The sequence below is a fragment of the Apteryx mantelli genome, chromosome 4 (assembly GCF_036417845.1).
Source record: "Apteryx mantelli isolate bAptMan1 chromosome 4, bAptMan1.hap1, whole genome shotgun sequence".
Taxonomy (NCBI): Eukaryota; Metazoa; Chordata; class Aves; order Apterygiformes; family Apterygidae; genus Apteryx; species Apteryx mantelli.
In genome coordinates this window covers 78,988,145-79,009,807 of record NC_089981.1, presented here as the reverse complement: position 1 = coordinate 79,009,807, position 21,663 = coordinate 78,988,145, and the positions used below count along the sequence as shown (strand labels likewise).

The window sequence follows — 21,663 nt, the reverse complement described above, 5'->3', positions numbered from 1 at the left end:
ACCTGGCACCTACTGTCTTTGACACCCAACACTGTGAGTCTGTAGAAGATCTTTGGCTAGCTAAGAACTCAGTTTTTAATATGGTCATCTGAGCTCTTGCATACAGATGCATATTAAACAGCATCTTTAGAACTTGTGCTGTGTTCTGGTATGCAGTAGATGCTGTTGAAATGTAAAATTGTTTGGAAGTTGCTTTTCTCCTTTGAAGGAAATAGATTTGCAGCAAATTCATCCCTGGAGTACTGCAGTAGACCTACACTAAGAATGAGTTTTCTTCATTGAAAAATCCTGAAAAAGGAATTACTAGAAATTTTGTGCTAGTCATCAAAGCATGTTTTAGGATATCTCAGATTAAATAAATATAATACATACAGGTTTAGTTTGAGTTATTTTGTGTAAGAGTTTGAGAATTTTCATGGTGCATTGGCCCAAGATTTGGGATAAAAACTGGCTTTGAACAAGTCAATAGCAAGAATCTTGTTGACTTCAGTAGGAGCAAAATGTTATACTTGGTTTACACTTCAGTTGCTACAGTAACTATCTAGGATCCAGATCTACGAAAATGTTTAGGTGAAATCAGAGAAAATATACAAAAACTTTTTTGTGTGTCTTTCCTCACTGCCTTATTTATGTAAGTGCCAAATGGATTGATGAGAGATGAAATACGCTGTTAGGCAGCCTTACAAACGACAGGAGGGTACGGGAGCAAATGAAGCCAGTTGGATGAAATGGTTATGGGATGGCTGAGAGTAGGAGCTCGTTAGGGCTTGTCAGAAGGGTGTTGCCATTAGATGGATATGAGTGTCTGGGACCTGTTCAGTCTAACGAGAGATAGCAAAAGGCAGAAGCTGTTTGGTTGCCTCCTCTTAGCATCCATCGTACCAGCTTCTGGCGCCATATGCTACAGTTGCAGATTGCAACAGCAGCTTATTTAAGTGCGTGAGATTCAGCTTGGGTTATGGGAATGCATGACGTGCACCCATGCAAAACGCATGACACTTGGCAGGTCTGCCAGAATGTAATATGAAGGACACGAAGATGGGAAGAGTTATACTCTGATGTTCGTAGGAGTAGAATGAAACAGAGAAGTCAGAGAGGGGAGAGGGAGTCTGAATTTATTTCCAACATGTTACCTCAGAGTTCAGGGAGAACCATGCTAATATTTGGAACTCTAAGGATTGCAAAAGGTTTTTGTTTAACTGTCTTTCTAATAGGAGGTTGTGTGTTTATATATGCAGGTAAGAGAATTAAGTATTTCAGCATTTTTTCTGTTGTTTCTATAAGTGCTTTCTTAACAGCTAAGCTTATGAGTAAAGATGCTTCATGTTTTTTATGAATCCATTATAAAAGCTTGTATTGATCTTTAAAATAGAAGTTTTACTGAACTGTAACCTCACTAGAATTATGGAATGTCCTGTGTATTCTGTACAGTAAGTGTTAATTCAGTGTATACTTGGAAAACTTGCTATAATTTAGGGCCAGAGTGTTTACACATTCATCTCTTTTGGTCTTGTTCTTGGTAACCAGATAATTAAAAAAAACCCCAAACAAACAAAAAAAACCCCAAAACACCCCAGGATGTCCAGTTCTTGGACATTACCAGTATTAAGCTGGGCCTCCTTACATCACTTTCTTGGCAGTCTGCAAGTGTGAAAAATGATTTCTGGACTGCATATTATACTCAGTGTAAAAATACACAAGTGTTAACCCTCTTTCAATGACCAGCCACAAAAATATTCTTGCTCCAAAGTTGTCATTTCTCAGAATTCAACCCCAGTTGATCTGAATTTGAAGGGTTAATACAGTATTGTGATAAGGAATGGTCTGCACCTATATATTTCAAAAATAATTAGTAGAGCAGATCATATGCAGAGGTATAACTTTGTATTCTTTGCTCACTTAAAAGTAAGCTTATAAATAGGTTTATGCGCTAATAGACTGAATTTGCGCTTATGTTGAGAACATTAATTGTCAAGAAATCTTCAGGTTTTCACTTCTGGGGAAGTAAAAAAGGGATACTCAGTAAAAGAGGATAAGGCTTTTGGAAGGAAAGTAGAGTGGTGATATTAAATTCACTATAATTAGAATATTCCTATGCAGCTTATTCTTAGATTAACTTTTATAATAGACAGAGAATGGCAAAGAATTCTAGAGATAGTCTTGCTGATTCTGTTTTCTAAGGGGCTTAAAATTGAAATGAAATGAGAAGCTTTACCAGTAAGTACCTCTGTTTTTTATTTGATCTTGTCTTACTATGGGGTCTAGAAATTTCAGTAAATCTTCCTTTTTCCCCACAGTACACTTCATTTTATTTGTCATCCTCTAGTAAAGTTAGTTATCTGTTACATGCCATCTGTATTAAGCTTAAATGCTCCACTAAGATCATTACAGAGCAGTAGGGAAGGAGAAAACCACCTCTGGCCTTGGAGTAGGAGAAACCTGAAGTTTAATCTTTTAAAGGCAGATCAAAGCCTTTGGACCAAGCCAAGGATCTATCTAGTTACTATAAAACTTTTTTAATTATCAGGCCTTTTAAACTGCTTGCTTAGAAATAGAAAGTAAACAGTCTCCTCCAGTTAATAAAGGAACGTATCAAAGCATCTAGGAATTCATTAAGGGTTTGTTGCCTCAGTTTACGTGCAGCTATGCATGATACTTTTGCATATGATGAGGATAAAAGCCCATGACTTGCATCTTGATGTTGTGACTTGAAATTGTCAGCTGACTTTATACATTTCTGCAAAATTAAATCTCCAAGGCAATGCTGATCAGATAAGTATGCTGAGGAAAAACAAAAGGTAAGTTAAAAGCCAGTTCCAGCAAAGAAATGTATGTTTTTGTTTCGCCACATTGTTCAAATGAGTTCCTGATATGATTCAATGAATCTAGTAACAATAGTTTAAATTTGGAGTAAGTCTAATCGGAGCTTATATACAGCTTATATAGATTTAACATTTAGCATATTTTGACAGTGTTTCTGGATAGTACCAAAAGAAATGTATTGATTGGAATGTTTCTGTAAGGACTTTTTTTCTGAACCTAATTTTAAATTTGCCTTTTAACAGCAGAATGTGCAACCCTCACTCCAAAATTTTAAACTTTTTTTTTCTTTAGCTAATTTATAATACAGTTTGAATACCAAAGGCTAATGAACAGTATATTATATACAGAGATTGAGTTTTCAGTATTGATTTCTGAATCAGACATTAATAAGGATTTATCTTATTTCTGGAATCAAATTCATCCTGTTGTAACCTAAACTATTCCACTTTATATGTTATTTTGCTTGTTTACAATGATGACATGGATTATCTTAAATATAATATTTTTCTCTGTTTTCAAGCAAATGATGGAAATTGGCCAATACTTAAACAGAGTTCAACTCCTGTGGTAAAGCCGCCTCAGATCTCCAACACAGACTGGAAAGAATCAAGCATGGATACCGCTTTAAAACAAGGAACTATATCCAGCCAGCCTTTGCCAACTTCAGTATTAGGAAGTACTGATAAGCTGGTGCGTTTCATCTATGGTGTATTTTTAAATCTAGTTTACTGAAATTGTAAACCTTTGGCTTCTGTAGCCAAACTCTTTAGATATTTACACATTTCATTTTCCTGCTGATAATTATTAAAAGCATCACAAATAAAATTACCTTTATATTCCTCCTTTTTCTTTCTGCTCTTCTGACATTAGTATTTTTTTTTTCCCCAGCTTCAGTGGTTTGTATGCGTTCCTGTTCTGTTACATCACAGTCTCCCCCTTTCCCCCCTTTGCTTCTCCTAATCATCTTCCCCACCCTCCTATTTTTGTATTTCAGATCTTTATGTTGCTATTTTACTTGGCATAGATTATCACTTTTTCAACATGTGATCTTTTTCTCACAAAAATCCTTTAAAAAAAAAGTCATTAAATCCATCCTTCAGAGACCCAATCCATGTTGTATATCTGCATTGTTGTTCTTGTACTTTAGGAATTCTTTAAGACTGTAATCTTTAACAAATAAGGACCTTGTCTTTAATTTGTTTTGGTAAACTGTCACTGTTACCATGCTATATATTATCAAATATATTATCAAATAGGTACTGAGATCCAGAACCTAGAACTAGTCATTCAGGTTTAGAAAGTATGCAAATAGGTTTTGATTCATATTAATGAGTAAATGAAGATGCCCTAACACACTGGCCTCTATCTATGACATATGATGATGTCTTGTGATAAATTCAGGTAGAGTCATGTTTAGTGATTAAGGAACACAAGTTGTATATATTAACTCCTTCACTGTCACATAAGATTATTAGTTTGCTTTGTTCAGTGTGAAATATTCTTGCTCACAAGTATTTATTTAATGAAATAGCATACCTTATTTTTCATATGCTATTTTTATTGTTCTTATATAGGGTCTTGATCTGGGGAAAGTGCCACCAACAATTCCTGGTGTAAGCAAGCAGTTGCCTCAAAACTACGGGACCTATCCAAGTCCAGTTCCCTTAGGAACAGGTTCTACAAATTCTCTAGAAAGAAGAAAGGACGGCAGCCTACCCAGGCCTGGCACCAGTATAACAAATCGACAAAGACCTGTTCCACTACCACCTGCTAGCAATATACATCAGCCCGGTTCTTCACAACAGATTCAACAGAGAATTTCTGTACCTCCCAGCCCTACATATCAGCCTTCCGGTCCCCCCTTGTTTCCAGGAGGAGATGGCAGGCCAGAACTCCCTTTGACTGTGGCTATCAGACCTTTTCTAGCTGATAAAGGATCAAGACCTCAGTCTCCCAGAAAAGGACCACAGACAGTGAACTCCAGTTCCATCTACTCAATGTATCTTCAGCAAGCAACACCACCAAAGAATTATCAACAAGCTGTATACAATACATTAAATAAGTCAGTAAAAGCAGGTAGAATATATTGTGCGCTTTTTTTTTCCCTTTGAAATAGACTGTTATTTGTCAGGCTTCATATAATTTCTGTATCAGTGTAAGTCACTTGTTGCTTGAAAATCTCATCTAAATTTGTGAGAAGAGGAAAGGTATTTTTATATATGCAGCATGGCAGCACAATGATCCCATTTATTTTTGGAGTGATAGATAAGCCTATATTCAGTTACCCTTTTATTTAAAACAAGATGCTCTTAGAACAATAGACTATATAATCTGAATACTCTACATGTACTTTCAGAAATAAATTGAAAAAAGTTGTCTAGAGAGATTTTCTCCTCTTACTGTTTCCTCCTGAAAGAGGAAAAACATTCCAGGTATTACTTATTGCCATTTATAATTGTAAGAAGCATTGCCATCAATAACAGATGAGTATTTATTCCTGTTTTGATGAACTCCAACATAATTCATTTGATTTTTCTTTTCTATATTAGTTTTGAACAAGTAGCAACAGAGATGCATGCAGTTTATTTGCAGATATTTTTATTGGGTAATTTCAGAACAGTTCTTCACTGTTTTCCTTCTTTCTTTTTTTCAGTTTATGGAAAACCTGTCTTACAATCTGGTTCAACTTCTCCCTCACCATTGCCGTTCCTTCATGGTTCTTTGCCCGCCCAGACTTCTTCACAGCCTCAGACTGAGCTCTCTGAAAAAGATCAAGAGCTGGAAAACGTTACACCATCCAGTGAAAATAATAGTAATGTGGAAAACATTCCTCGTCCTCTCAGTCCTACTAAGCTTACACCTATTGTACATTCACCCCTACGATATCAAAGTGATGCTGATCTTGAAGCTCTGAGAAGAAAATTGGCCAATGCTCCTAGGCCATTAAAGAAGCGTAGCTCTATCACTGAACCAGAAGGCCCAAGTGGACCAAATATACAAAAATTACTGTATCAGCGCTTTAATACTCTTGCTGGAGGAATAGAAAGTGCTCCTTTTTATCAGCCAAGCAATCCACAGGACTTTATAGGCATCTTAGCAGATGTTGATAATGGTAACGCTAGTACCAATGGCAATATTGAAGAACCCATTTCTGTGCAACCTACAGTTCCTCTTCCTGATGAGCCACCACCTTCATCAGATGCCAATGATAATGAATTACCTTCTCCTGCTACTGAGGAACTCATAAGCACTGAAACCACAAATCAAACATCTGAGACAACTGAAGATAACAACAACAATCCTGCCATAGTTCCTTCTGTTGAACCGTCATCCACTCCCACACCTGAGGTCAGCTCTCCAGTAGAGGACGAAGCTCCTTTGCCGCCAGCTCTTCCTCCTCCACTTCCTCCAGTAAGTGACCCCAAAAAAGACAATTATATGGACTTTAGAATTAGCTGTGTGTTTAAGCAAAACTGGAAGATGATGATATTATGCCAAATGGTGTGCTGCACTTCAAGTTTTATGAAACTAAAATAAATGAAAACCAGGAGAGCACCAAGGAAGATTCTTATGTGTTAGTTTCTTTACAAGTGTAGTGTTTTAATAGGGAAAATATGCACACAGGCAACAGAAGACTGTGTATAGAAATTAGGCCACAGAACAACTTTTGGGATGTGCTCTTGTTGTAGAACTAATTCTGATATCTGAGATACCATTTAAAAAAATTTCATTTCCCCAGGGCTACATATAATTATTCTATTCTATTCTGATTATTCGTATGAACCTATGGGTAAGTTACTGCAGTGGGGCTTTTTCATTTGCAAACAAGCTGAAAGAACTACTCTGGGAGAAGTGAATTCCTGCTTCTCTCTCAGTAGAGAGATGTGAGAGCAGAGTTGACAACACTACCAGCGACACAGCTGACTTGTTCTAGCAGTAATGTTTCTCTAATGTGCTTGTCTCATAATTTGAATTGCTTTCAGTATCCTCCTCCAGCTGCACCAAAACCTTCTAAATACTAGTTGGCTTTGTCATTACCAAAATCTACAGCATATGGAGAACTGAAAATGGAGAGAAAAATGAATTTTATTCTTAGTTGTTAATATGTTTCAATTTAACATTGATTTCAGAGACTATCTCCACTTTTTGATTCATGTAAAGCTATCATAAATTCTTCAGCAAAATCCTCAGATTCCTATTACAGTTTGATTGCAGTTTGCACATGGCCTTGTATTTCCTATGAGCACAAGATTTTATAATAAAAGTGTTTGCATACTTCTAATTAACATTTAAGGAGGATGGGATTTTTTATCTAGTTAGAAAGTAACTGAATGGTTTGTAATACTTATGCACCCTGAAATGATGCCTTCCAACTTTTATCTCCACTCAGACCAAACGCACCAACCTGAAGAAACCTAACTCAGAAAGAACTGGCCATGGCTTGAGGGTGAAGTTCAATCCATTAGCCCTCCTCCTAGATGCTTCTTTGGAGGGAGAATTTGATCTTGTGCAAAGAATCATATATGAGGTGAGCTTCCAAACCAATGCAACCTCTTTCAGTACTTTAAATAAATAAATAAATAAAATTAATGAACTATTTCATGTTTTCAATAGGTTGATGATCCCAGTAAACCCAATGATGAAGGAATTACACCTTTGCATAATGCAGTGTGTGCTGGTCATCACCACATTGTGAAGTTCCTGCTTGATTTTGGTGTAAATGTAAATGCAGCAGATAGTGATGGGTGGTAAGTGTCAAGATTTTTAACCTAGCATCTGAAAAAAAGCCATTTTGATGCAAATTCAAAACCAAAATTTAGTGGAGACCTGTTCTGGGAACAGTTTTCTTCCCTTTACCCACAGCAAATGAGCACTTGCTAATCTCTGGATGTTGACAAACTCAAATGCAAGGTTACATCGTGTTGAACTCATGTGAAAGTACACTTAAGTCATAAATTATATTTTGGTTTTATTTAGTTGTATAGTTGAATTTCTTCTTCACATGCCAAAATAATTAAACTATAAATATCAAGTGACCAAAGTTCATTTGTTTAAGAAGTTTCATCTTCATATAATCCATCCACAGATTCTGGACGGGATCTGAAGCTTACCATGCTCATCAGTTTCTCCCTCATCTTGTTTTACCTTTCAAATTTCCTCATGTTAGGAAATGCCCTTTTATATCCAGCAGCCTTGCAAGATATGAAAATTTACATTTTTGATAACATCTATTTTATAATGCTTGGCTTTAGTGGAGTCAGGCAGGAATCCACTCCAGGTTGTCTGACAGGTTTTGCACAACGCATATACTATAATCAGTAAGAAAACAATTTCTTTTTAAAAAAAAGTATTAAATATTAATATAGACAGACTAAACTTCGTATTGCAAGACAAAATAGTTGGGATTCCTGGAGCATTTTTTCTAATGTCTACATTTTTGCTTTACTTCAGGACACCTTTGCATTGTGCTGCTTCTTGCAATAGTGTTCATCTCTGTAAACTACTTGTTGAATCTGGGGCAGCAATTTTTGCTTCAACTATAAGTGATATTGAAACTGCTGCAGACAAGTGTGAAGAGATGGAAGAAGGTTATATTCAGTGTTCCCAGTTCTTGTACGGTAGGTTGTGATGCATCTTACAACCCTTTTTAGCTTTTCTAAAATTCAGCCCTTTTCTATGCAACAGCATGCTGTCCCTCTGTTCTATATGAAACGTTTTATTATCTTCTACTTCGGCCCTAGACTTGAAGATACTGCCCTTCACCTGTACTTTCAAAATGCTAATAACAAAATAGCCTTTTGGTTATTATGTTGCTCATATTCTTTCCCTTCTTTGAGTTACTTCACAGGCTCTTTCTAATGTTAGATATTTTTTAAGATTAATTTGGCTTAATGTCAATGAAATGCTTCCATTAGAGGTTTTGACAGTAACAGTGAGTTGTCAAGTATCTTGATAGATACTGCAACTTCCAGATGCACAAATTTCTAGCAGATCACATAAAGAAAGACACATGTATACTTTCTGAATAAATAACTTACAGAATGTGTTTAGGTACCAAGATATGTTTTGCTACAAAAATATCTTAGATGCAGCTGACAAATTTTCAGTTTGCATCAGAGAAGGTTGTAAGCTTTGTTAAGACTTCACATACCTGGCTGTGCATATTTTCAGAAGTTTCGAGTGTTACTGTATAAGGTGTGCAGTAGAAAGTAGGCCTATGAGAAACACAGAACAGCTCTATAAAGCTGCTTTGCTTAAACATATGTGAAACTATTTTGTCCTTATTTGAATAAGACCACAAAGTTTCCATTGCATATACAATAAAAGGAAAAAACTCATGCTGCAAATCAAATACTCTGCAAGATGTGGTTTTATCATGCAGTTCAATTTCTGAAAGTGTTTCATTGTGAAAATGCTGCTAATTAATTGTTTCTGGAATTTTATTAATAAGAGACTAATATATTTGGGTCATAATGTCCACACTAAAAATCCTAGAGGGAAAAACAGGATATTTACCATTTCCTGTGTTCTCTAACTTTTTGTTAACAGGAGTGCAAGAGAAGTTGGGAGTTATGAATAAAGGAGTGGTGTATGCTCTGTGGGATTATGAAGCCCAGAATAACGACGAGTTGTCATTCCATGAGGGTGATGCCATTACTATTCTACGACGCAAGGATGACAACGAAACAGAGTGGTGGTGGGCCCGACTCAATGATAAAGAAGGCTATGTGCCTAAAAATCTGCTTGGGGTAAGTTCTTTTTAAGTTACCTTCTCCCTTCTACTTTTTACTTCCTCCTGAAGTAGGAACACAGACGGACCGTTGGCCAGAACCCATCTGTGCATCATCTTGATACACCACTATGAAGTGGTACACAGCAGGTTATCCTTATTCTTTCAGGCCTCTGTGTTGTTATTGTAAACAGAAAGGAGAGGCTTTGATAAGCCCAGCTTTTTTATTCAGTAGGTTTAGTACACTTACTGAATATATTTTCAGCTTTAATCTTTAATAAGAGTTTTCCTTTGATTAAAAAAAATAGGGTCCCTGTGTGAAGTGTGGTGGCTCTATTAAGCAGCCCTAAGGTTTAGCCCAGGAAGGACAGTTATATTAAGAAGGTCTCAAAACCTATTGTGGAAAAAAAAGGGGAAAAAAAAACGCAATCTGGAGATCTGGCCAGAAGGCAGATGTAGCCAGAAGTGCTCAGAATCCTAGAACAGGGAAGTTTTTATGTTGAACGGTAAGAAGCTGCTTCTACTCCTTAACTCATATTTGATCCAATCATTTCTTCAAAACCAAAAACATTATTTAGATAAAAGGCATGATGCTACCTAATCAATGGCATAGAGCAGAATTCTCCAACTAGTGGGCTGTATCCGGAGATAACTGTGCAAGCTCCTTGTGCAGCTACATGCAGCGGCCAGTGACAGCTTGTCAGTGGAACATCAACATTGACCAGGGACTGAAAAGAGGCTGGCAAAAGCAAGTGGGGAAGGGGTAACTTTGCATAGCTCTACATTTGGGGCCACGCACTAAAACTGAGCCAAGCTCTGGACCTGCCACTGCTGCTTGCAGCTCTTGCAGGTGCTTGGTGCCAAGGGAACAGATGAGCATGTCTGCTTGATTTCCCACTCCCTCCCCTACGTTGCTCCCATGAAGTGGGCAGTCTTTGAGTTTTTTGAGAATGACAGTTAACAACCCCACCTTGTATCCCTCTTCTGTCTCCCTGCATGTTCTTTAGGAAGCTTTTTTTAATACTTGGCACAAGATAGGCTGTGTGTGTGTACACGCACGCACATGCACCCCTACCTTAAAAACAGGAAAAAGCCCTGAAGATGACAACTCTAGGCAAATCACTCAAGTAGCTCTCAGCCAACTTAATGGAACACTGCTATCACAAGAGACCAGGAACTTAAGGCTACTAAGTAGGGAGATAGAGAAGATAAAATATGTGAAAGAAAAAACTTATAGTGCAGGAAATAATAAACTCTCTCTAAGGCTAGAATTTTCTAATAAGGAGAATTCTTGTACTTAAAAGTATGTTTGGTCTTCTCTGTGTCTTAAGCAAGCAGACCAAGTAATTTTTAGAGCAATAATTTTGCTGCTGCTGGCAGGAATAAGTCAGCCCTGCCCTCCTGCTGTTTCTGATTGATTGAATTTTTCAGAAGGTACCTAAGAACACACTGTAGCTTACAAAAAAAAAAAAAACATAGCCCAAAACACCCTGTATGACCCAGTTCTTATAAGTACCCTTTTGGTTATAATTAAATTTATATATATTTAACCTAGTAGCAAACATGCAAAACTTAATATTTTTATTCTGTTTTTACAGTTATATCCACGAATAAAACCTAGACAGCGAACCCTTGCTTGAATTCAGTTGTACAAGAGTGCAATACCTTGCTGGTAACTGGAAACTTACTTAAAACATACACTGGAGCCATCATTTTAAATCATTTCACATGGAGAAATAAAACTATGGTAATTAGTTTTAATGGTGCTTTCTCTTGTTAAATGGACAGCATTCAAGATTTTAAAGATCTGCAGTTTGTAAATGAGGATCGTTTTATGTGACCCACCACTGATGAGGAGAGCGATATCTCCAATACCTACAGTGTTCCTCCAACTATAGTCTAAAGCAGCATATTACGTTCAAGTTCTGTGGTAGGAGCTTTCTTGTGTTAAATGTTCAGAGGTGTCATTTGCAAAGTGCAGATATGCTGTCCAGTCTGCTCCAATCCCACAGTAACTGTCCCATGTCGGAACTTTGGATAGTTTGTTTCATACCAGTGAATGTTGAGTTCTCTCATTACCAATTAACTCTTGGGGTTCTAGGACACAAGATTTTCACCTGCTAAGAGCATAAGTAGTCATCAAAGCTTTAAGAGGGCTAGGAATTTAAGTGTTAACATACTAAACACTTAAATCCTAGTCTAGACAACCCCAACAAAAGCTTTATGTAGTCTAGCATCTAGTATTATTTTCATTTAGAGACAAGCTAGAGAACTAACAGAACAACAGTATTTGTACACTTCTCAAAATCCCTACACAATAATTCACTTGGTGTTTTATTTTCTTGTTATTCAACTTATAGCACCAGTGTTACCTCTACTAATGTAAAGGTTGCCCTACTAACCACCCGAGTTTGTTTGTTATGGACAAAACAGTTAATATTAAAATTGCAGCAGCTTAAGGGATCTGTATGTCTGCGTGGATGAAAGTGCAATAGTTGAGAAGGGTAAGAGTCTGGTAAGAGTTACACTATGTAATTTGAAGTCTGCCTGAGTCAGTCTAGAAGAAAATATGAAGGACTGGATAGAAGTAGGAAGAGGGTTGTGTAGATGCGAAGTCAAGGAGAAGAAAGAAACAAGGTTCAGAGAAGAATTTAAGAAAGGCAGTAGCTTATTTGAGGACAGTTTCTGTGGTTCTTGGCAGCTTACATCTGTTGCCAAGGCAAGTTATGCAATAAACTATTCCACTACATTGTAGTTTCAAGCAAAAAAAAGCACTTCACTGGAATTTTAATTGTACATGATTTTATATACCAAAAGTATATTTTGAATTTCCCATTATAAGTTGTAGCCATATTTCTTGTAATTTTCTCCTGTTAAACAGTATGCAATTTGATTAATTCTTCATGTACAAGTTTTGTGTGTATTATTTATATATCCATTTCTGCAGTGCTGTAACTTGCTTTTACCACAGGTTTAGCATTAACTGTATATATTGTGGTGAAAAGTGAAAGGGTATTATTGTTGAAGAATTTGCTACATGAATGTGATGATTTCAAGAGCCTATGATACACTAATTCAGAGAACATGTAAATGTGCACAATAAAGTACTGCTAAGGCATGGCTGCATTCTCTGGTATTTTTATGTAAGTAGCAATGGTGGACGCACTGTTGGTCATTGTCTACATGAAGAGACTTGAACTCCAGCTTGCCGCCCCCTGCTTGTTATTCAAGTTTCCTCATCGTTTTACCTGATGCATAAAAACTGGTTTACAAAACCATTTTTGAACCTCCTTACACTATAAACTCTAGTGTTCCAGCTGTGGCAAATTAATACTTGTCTAGGAAAGCTCTCAAGGATGCTTTACATGCACAACAGTTGTATTGTATTGAAAGTACAGGTGTTGTTTGTAAAGGAAGTAAACAGTTTCAGAGCTTAGATAATGGAGAGTATAGTACCTATCATTAAAGAAGTTATATATTGTGAAAGTAAATATCACCTCTTATTTAAATAACTGAATTAATTTATTCCATATTTGTACATTAAAATGTATACAATTCCAGATAGCATTACAGTTAGATTAACAAAAACTAGTTACCAAAAAGAAAATACAAAACTAAACATTATTCCGGAAGCTTATTTATTACAGAAGGAAATTTTCAAGATCATGTTTATGAAAGTCTGATTTTGTGGTATCTGGTGAAATGTGTTTAGAAAACCAAGAAGTAACTTCTATAAAATCATATCTAAGGCAGATTTTATTGTACATTGATTTTAAACATTTGGATAGAGGGGAAAACCTGAGATCTATACCCAAAAGCTATTCTCTGCAGAAGAGACATACACATTAGTTTGCTTTTTGTGGCAAACTATACATAATTGTTACTATAAAAGTTGTGCTGTACATTAGCTGTAGTGCAGGTCATATTTTCATATTTCATATTAAGTGCCAATAAAGGTTTAACAAAATATACAAAGTCTTAAAAGGTGAGGCTGTTTAAAGCATTAATTGTATACATATTGCACACTATAGTGAATACTCATGGTTCAAAAAAAATACTCACATTGCATTTGCCAGTTCTTACATAATGAACCACACTGGAATGAGAAGGGGTCAAGAATAGCAAATGTTACCAGCTGTCAAATTAGCAAGAAGTAAGAGGCAGGTCCTTAGAGGTTGGTGTCTTCCCTCAAATTGCCAACAGTTTGCTGTTCTTACTGGTCCCGGGACTCATAAAGAAGTTTTGTTGCCTAATATAAAACCAAAATGTGATTGTGTTAACTGAAATTTCATTTGCAGCCACTTAATCTCCCCCTATCCATCCAAAAAAATTCTTTAAACCCAAAAGCTTTAAGTTCTTCCTGTGCTATTTTCATTAGTTTAAGACATCTAGTAGCATTCACATAGGCAAAATAATTTTTGAGGCTATTGAAAGCTGTTTACGTGTAGAACCTGAGGCCACTGAAGAAGGTTTTATATAACTTACATTTGTTTCCTCTGGGTCAGAAATGGGCATTTCTGATCAAAGGTGGCTTGCAAAAAGTTAAAAACAGTATTTCTGAGATTTTGGCAATCTGATTAAACATATATAGAAAATAATGTATTATTCTGTTTGGTATTCCTCCTACCCCTTCTGCCCTCCACCTTGCGAAGTTTTGGTAGGGTGCTGCAATCATCTCTCAAACTATAGTATTAACCAGCCTCCTGTGATAGGCATGATGTGCCTACTCTAGCAACAAGTCAGCAAGTCCTTTAAATAGGTGGTTCATGCCACAGTTACTGAAAGGCAAGGCCAAGAGCTGACATGCAACTTACACCTTCAGTAAGCAGTGACACTTCAGGTGGACACACAGCTTTTACTTGCTTTAAACCTAAAGTTTCAACACTAATCTTTATCCATACATTCCATATATTTATTCATTGGTTCTACTTCAGCAACTTGCCTAACTTCATCTATTTTTTCCTTCAAACCCTTTCAACTTCCATTACTACATCTTAACACCATGAAAAGGGTAAGAGATTTCTTTATTTCCTTAAGGTTCTAGATATGAACTCTATAAGCAATTTGGACATACTATGGTAGTATCTAGCATCATACATTAGCATTGGGGCCATCTGCTACAGAAGAACTGTCACTGTCAATCTTAAATGGTGGCTTTCTTCCAAGCTGATCTAATCCATTCAAGTCTGTCTATACAGAACGCTTGAGAACAGGACTGTCAGCAGCTGGAAATACCTGTTTGCAAAGACTCAAAAAGAAGATAAAGCTTTAGGAAGATTTCTTTCTTATTCTCAGGCATTCTTTAAAACATTAAGGAACTGGTTAAAAAATTCTTCTTCATACATTAAACACAAAACAAGAGCCAGAAAAGTTTTTAGCTGCATTGTCACATACTGCTGTGCAAATTTACAGATTCATTCCTAGATCTTACGAACTCCAGCTTGAATGTTTTCATATCAAGATCTCTATCAGTTCTGGGGTGACCTTATTAGCTTGAAAGCACCATCACAGAAAAGTTGCAATAAAAATCACCTTGCTGAGCAGGATAACAGAAAATGCAAGCCCCACATTTCAGAAATAAGAGCATGCTGCTAACTAGGGCCTTTGAAGATCTCACTGTACTCCTCAGTTGCTCCAAAAAAACCGAGCTACACTCATATCAAAGGAGATAAATTAGGGTTTTTTTTTAAGTTTATCCATATAAACACAGTAAGAACAATATTTTAAGAGCTGCATTGCTTGTGAAAGATGAATTAGAACAGGTATAAGGAAGTGCTAAACTGTATTCATGTGACAATACAAAGTTTGCATTTTGCTGAATACAGAAGTTAAATGCTGGGGGTGGTTGGGAAGCTTAAGAACAATGGTGTGAAAGGAGCAAACTGAGCGCATTTGCAGACAGCTTATCAGTTACAGTTCTGTCAGATGAAGTTCCAGACCTTTTTTTTTTTTTTTGTCTCCTATAACTTTGAATTATGAAATACAAAAGTTCAGTTTCATCACGCAGTTATGATACAGTACCTAACAACAGATGAGACTCAGTCCTCCACAGAGTCCTGCCCACACCTCTGTTCCTGTTCTAAAAATGAACAATTTCTCTGAACCTTCAATAAACTAGTAAATACAATTATCTGATTGTGGTTCCAGAGAATATGCCTTTGTGTACATTATTCAATGAGTAACAGAAACCTAAAAAACTGGAAAGTTGAATTCCTACTTTCTTATCACCTAATGACATAGATAAGACCTGGATAAACCCTTTGTGGTACATCTTCTTCAGGTATCTGAGCATGAGGCTAATGTCCATAACAAGCATCCATAGCTTCTGTCTTCTTAAGCAATAAGAAGTCCTCTGAAGAGTCCTTTAGAAAAAGGACTCCAAAGGCTGCATACTACTGCTACTGAGTGCCCCACATACAGATAGCCTCCCCTCTGGAAACCGGAACAAGCAGGTTTTCAGCATCAGAGGAAAGGGCTTTGGTATGAATAAAGATGATGTGGTGGCAAATAAGCAGCTGGGGGAAACGAACGTTTTTTTTCCTCTTCTCTGCCCAATCTTTCCTCCAGCCCTAGACTTCAGAAAAGGATTAGTTTCAGGCAATGTGTTTTAATGCTCTTCCCTGCCTGCCCCCTAGCTTACCTTATGCATAGCTGCCAGCCAGGTTGCTGACAGCTTCTTGTTACAGCTGAAGTCTTCACTAGCCGTAAACTTCATCTGTGTAAGCTCTTCCGATCCTGGTACCTTATACTGCAGAATCATACCTATGGCACGAGTATTACCTCCTAGAAAGAGAAATAAAGTCCTGAACCGGCAACATATTTTACCAACTACATAACATTCTACAAACCAATAAGTACGTGTAAAGAAACTATCCTATCACTTAGTTCAAAGCACTAGCAATTCTGTCACTGTGTCCTGAGACCACAGGGCTCCAACATACCTTGGTAAACCCAGAACTGCAGCATCAGAGGAGGCAGTGACAAAGAATGTTAATGCCAGGAAATAGAACATGCAGATTCAATATTGTTTAATTCTATCTGGCAATCACTGAGGCAGAACTTGTACAAGTCATCACAGGTAATGCCACTAGTTACACACACTGAGAAAACCCTTGTAGGGTAATATTGCAATCTGTTTTCTCTTAAGTAGATACCATAGTTTCATACTGTAGCCTGCAGTTTGTAAACTGAACTGCTAGTGTCCAATTAGACTGGTATCAAAGAGGGATCCTTGCTTGATAAGAAGTCTGGCAGGACAGCGAGAAGTCCATCCAAATCTGGGAAAGGTTGGGAAAGAAGCCTCCCAACAGGTATCTCCTGCAAGGCTAGAAGACTGCCAACACCATCACTTACTGCACAAGGGGAATCCACTACAAAAGATGACATTCCGCTAACAGTGTGATTTGTGAACAGTGGTTGTATCTTTTCTACTCTGGTTGCATACAGCTTTCAAGATGAACCAAAGCAAAAATACAGAAATGAAACAGAAGTTTGGTTTAGAATAGCACATAGATGCCTTTACACATACTTTATTGGGCAGCTTACTTACTAAAGTGGTACAGCATAAAGTAAACCACACAGCATCACCACACATGGAATGCTTTTTTGCAATATAAAGGCTGCCTGCATGGGAAGAAGGGGTCCTGGAGGCTATTCCTGTAATATCTAAGAAGCCAAACAAAGATAATCTTGGACTAAGTTTCCTCACAAAAAGGTCACAAGCACCGTTTATAAAAATAGCTATTTTTTTCTCTTGTAGGATAAGCTGAAATCTAGCTTCTTCATCATTTGCTCTCCTGCATCTACCTGGTCAGACCAACATGTTAAGGCCTTACTTAAAATGAGAGATAAACCAAGGCAAAAAAATCAAACACCTGGAGCCTTGATCAGTTTTGTTTATTTACACTGCACTTCTGGCATTCCAGGACCTTTACTGATTCAGGCAGAACATGTCCTGCTTAACAAGAGGGCATGTTTCTCTTAAAGAATTGTAAAAGAAAGCCTTTTAATTAACAGTTTAAAACAGAATTTCTAATCAATACTCAAATTTTATCATACTCTTTACTTTTATCTGTCCCTGTATTTTCTATTGTTTGAAGCAATCCCACGGTAAACTATGGAGAGAATCTTTGTAAGACATTTATTTATTCAGTCCAAAGCATTACTGGACAGTACAGAGGAAGTGAAGACTTAATTTTTATTATTTCTGGTGTACAAAATTAGGGACAGCTCTGTTGAAGGATGTGATGTATAATACTGTATACCATCAAAAATACTGTTTTGTCTCTCTCCTTTCTCCTAGCAGGGATGATAGCACATCAGGTTTAAAGGAGGTCTAGAATATTTTAGTTCTTCTCCAATAAGTTATAAAACATTCATTCTCAGTTTATTTAATAAATAAGAGAGATGGAAAGAAAAAGTATGAGCCTAGAGTTGTGCAAGTTATACATCTAATATTGGAACAATTTTTCCTAAGTTGAACATCAATAGAAGATCAAGCAAACAAAATGGCACTGCAAAGGAAAGAATGGGAAAGGGGCTGTGATAGCATGCTTGGGCAGGTCATGCTCACAAAAGATACTGCTGATACCTTCAGTAATATGCTGGCTCTCCAGAAGGCTGGTGTAAGTGTGAATATCTTTTTCTACCATCAAGAAGAAAGGCAGGCAGGCAAAAGATAAAGCAGTCAGAAGAGTAATGAACAAGGAATTACAGGATCATTAATTCAGCAACACATCTGGTTGATTAGAATACCTCGGTCAGTTCATTAAAGTTAACATGTTGCACTGGATGAATATTGCACAGATGAACTGTTCAATTGAAAAAAAAAAAAAAATCCAGCAGTGACAATAATTGTTCTTTAGCAACAACTCTAAAACTCCTGTCCTTGTTTGTTCTCATTTCAGTGAAATCTTACTCAAGTTCTTCCTGAAATACTACAGAATGGTAGATGAAGCAGTAAGTAGCTGCCGTCTGATTCAGATGTTACCAGTTCCACTTGGCCACCCCTTCATTTTAAATGAAATTAAGAGAGTATAGTTTTAATTTTTTTTAAACAGGTTAGCTCTTACTCTCTTCACAGATATTTGTACCAATAGAAGGTAAATCCCAGCTGGATTCTGAAATGGAAGCTAAAGACTAACAGTTCTCCTATGAGCTTTTGACTCAATAAATGTTTACATTCAGCCAAAAGAAAGGATCAGAACGGGTGATGACAAACTTTATTTAAGCCTGTTGAGAAGTTCCCCCATATTAGAGCTCAGAAGCAATCTCTGAATTCTTAGATCTTCTCTGAAATCCCAGTAGCTGTGGGCAGGCTTCCAAGCACTACATTCTATTCTGAGAACAGTTGTAACCAAGATAGTTGCACCTAAGTTGCCAATAACCTAGAAACACATTGTCTAGTTAGAACAAGAATTATAACTTTGCATATTTTTCTTAATAGTAAATTTGTATTCAATGAAAGATTTACCTCCAGGAGTAAATCCCTCCGTAAGTATCTGAACAGTTGAAATCTGTACAATTTCAATTTCATAGTGGCTGTCTCCATCCAAAACAAGATATCTACACACACAAAAAAAATTAGTATTTCCCCATCTACAACATCAAGTCTGAATTACATGAAATAGAATAATCAGATCTCAGAGTTCACTGCATTTCAAACAATCTCTCAGTAACAGGTTTTCTGTATGTTCTTTGGGGTGGGGAGGGAGAGGAAGAAATCAAGCAGGAAGTCTTTCACTGAAGTGCTTCACTTAAATAAATAAAATAAAAACCCCACAAACACAAACAAAAGGAAACAAAAACGTAGAGATTGGTTTAGAAGACCCTTTCGAAACATTAAAACCATCCTTCCAAAGTTCTGGAGGAAGAAGAGCACACAGAGGTTGAGGTGTTCTAGCCAACCAAATTCTAGGGATGCCCTAAGTAATGCTTCGTCTGTAATGTTAAACAATATGCTCAGTGCTGGAGTCAACATTCTGAAACAAGCTTTTTCGAGGGGTTACAGACATTTTCCCAGTCATCCTTCCTACAGTCCTCCTATTAGTTGGCAAAAACACTGTATTCCGATGGCACTGAGAGGCCTTAACATGGAGTGGAGTTCCAGTGTTCCAAGGCGTTCTGGCATTTCTGCCCCTTGCTGCTTCTGGAAACAGTCTTCACAATATAAAACAGTGGGAGTTCACACCTCTTCTGAGAGTCACTGACCCACACTGCTAGTAAATTCAAATTTAGCCCAATACAATTATAGCTATCTTTACAGAATACTCTCTCCAGGATCCTCACAGCTAGTTACTCTTATTTTTTTTGTTTGGGTTATTAGATAATATTAATTATAGCTGTGTTTACAAGTGCAATTTCTATTAATGTTCTCACCTCTGATTGTTGGACAGTCGACATACCATCAGCTCAGATTTATCTGATGTTCCCAGAGTTACAAAGAACGTAGCACCTGGAAAGAAATGTATTATTATTCTAATACAGAGTTTAGGAAGGAACATTAAAATATCAAAACCAGTAATCATTTTTATTTACTGCACCTAATGATTCACCCAATTCAGTCTATTAAGAGATTAATTGAAACATTAAACTGACTGACATTTTTAGAGCACTCAAATGTAAAAAGCCCATCTTTAATTACCATGTTCTAAATCACATGACCTTCTACAACCACTATGCAACACTTCTCCCACACATTGTGGAAATACAGATGATATGCAAGCAGAAACTTTAAAATGAGAATTGAAAGATGGCAAAAATAGTCAATTAAAGACCCTACCTTGTCACCATAACACACTATAACACTATTGAAACTATTGTTTCAGTATTCCAAATAAATCTGTGAGAAGAATCAAACAGCAGGATGTGATCTTCAGCTTAATAAACATTAGGTTTTTACTTAATATAATTGGAACACCAATTAGTGTACTACATGTGGTATTAACGCTATTTAAAATTGACAATTCATGATGACCTGCCACCCACACAGCCTTAGGCCATGGACAAGGTCAAAGCTCACAAGCGAGGCTTGAAGCAAACACAGTATCTTGTTAGAAAACATTAAAATATTCTCCACTACTAAGTGTTTTTCATTCTTATTCAATGTAACAGGAATATGGCTAAAAAAAATGCATTAATATAATAAAAATGGCAAGTGCACACACACACATTTGTCTGCCAAGGCACTAAAACTTCCTTTGTTTTAAATTACATCACACTAGCCTTTCTGTTTATCAGATTTCTTTAACATAGCATTCGAACAAATGTAAGCAAAAATCAAACCAGCATACACACACACACACACATTAAGTGTGTTACTTACCATTCATGAGCACTTTAAGTTGTTTGTCATAAAACTCTGTTTCTTTTTGAGAGATGAGGGCACATTCAGCACACTGGCGCACAGGGTCCACAAAGCACATGCGAGGCAGAGGCACTTTTTTACTGCAGCACTTGTCACAGAAGCACTTTCCACATCTTCGACAGTGATGCTACGTATGAGATAATATTTTATTTATTCATTTACACAGAATACTATTAAGGAAGAATCTGATAACGTTACTGCATTAAACACCTCTTCACCCAAGCAAAAGAACACAGTTTCTCCGATTTGAAACATACAAGTTGAGGGATCAGACAGCAGTCAAATGGTTATAGAAAATTAATGGTTGTAATGGCAGAAATATATCTCTAAGATTGAACTCATAGGATTAAGTTTACTATGAACAGCAGCATATAAATCTTTGCTGGCACTCTGCCAATAGGCTTGTTGCCATGCCTATTTTTCCCATGGTAACAGGCTAAAAACAAAACAAAAGCAGATCTTCATACTCAAAACCTAAAGCTATTTATCAGAAATGGCAGGTGGCATAGTAAAAAATCCAGGGTAGTTGTAATACTAGTAAAATCAGTAAGTGGTATTGCAATGCATTTCACAGCTACTAAGTGTTCAACAAGTGCTTGTGCTCCAAATCACTATTGGGGTGTGACAGTCATGGTAGCTCTTCCTGATCCAAGTTCTCAGGGGATGACCGTAACTCACGTAAGAACAAGTATTTCCAGGCAAGCAAGAACAGATTTGTGGCTCAAAGCAAGTTTGAACAGTTTGA

At 36.8% G+C, this 21,663-nt stretch overlaps 2 protein-coding genes across 4 annotated transcripts in view; one reads left to right on the top strand and one right to left on the bottom strand.

Annotated features, from left to right (window-relative positions):
• The window catches only part of PPP1R13B (protein phosphatase 1 regulatory subunit 13B), a 74,947-nt gene extending 62,276 nt beyond the window's left edge, over positions 1 to 12,671 (top strand). The window contains exons 10-17 of the mRNA XM_067295054.1: positions 3,344 to 3,513; positions 4,398 to 4,899; positions 5,477 to 6,234; positions 7,214 to 7,351; positions 7,438 to 7,571; positions 8,275 to 8,441; positions 9,373 to 9,572; positions 11,152 to 12,671. Coding sequence (XP_067151155.1) covers positions 3,344 to 3,513; positions 4,398 to 4,899; positions 5,477 to 6,234; positions 7,214 to 7,351; positions 7,438 to 7,571; positions 8,275 to 8,441; positions 9,373 to 9,572; positions 11,152 to 11,193 — 2,111 coding nt within the window. The 3' untranslated portion in view covers positions 11,194 to 12,671. The remainder of the gene's footprint in view (positions 1 to 3,343; positions 3,514 to 4,397; positions 4,900 to 5,476; positions 6,235 to 7,213; positions 7,352 to 7,437; positions 7,572 to 8,274; positions 8,442 to 9,372; positions 9,573 to 11,151) is intronic.
• Positions 12,672 to 13,053: 382 nt separating this feature from the next.
• ZFYVE21 (zinc finger FYVE-type containing 21) overlaps positions 13,054 to 21,663 on the bottom strand; it is a 16,232-nt gene continuing 7,622 nt past the window's right edge. For 2 of the 3 annotated variants that reach the window (XM_013940810.2, XM_013940808.2), the window contains exons 3-8: positions 20,877 to 21,045; positions 19,931 to 20,006; positions 19,026 to 19,117; positions 18,144 to 18,197; positions 16,194 to 16,336; positions 13,054 to 13,802 (exon numbers count right to left, since the gene is read on the bottom strand). In XM_013940810.2, the coding sequence (XP_013796264.1) occupies positions 13,767 to 13,802; positions 16,194 to 16,336; positions 18,144 to 18,197; positions 19,026 to 19,117; positions 19,931 to 20,006; positions 20,877 to 21,045 (570 nt within the window). In that variant the 3' untranslated portion in view covers positions 13,054 to 13,766. The remainder of the gene's footprint in view (positions 13,803 to 16,193; positions 16,337 to 18,143; positions 18,198 to 19,025; positions 19,118 to 19,930; positions 20,007 to 20,876; positions 21,046 to 21,663) is intronic. The other variant, XM_013940811.2, reaches the window with a different exon arrangement.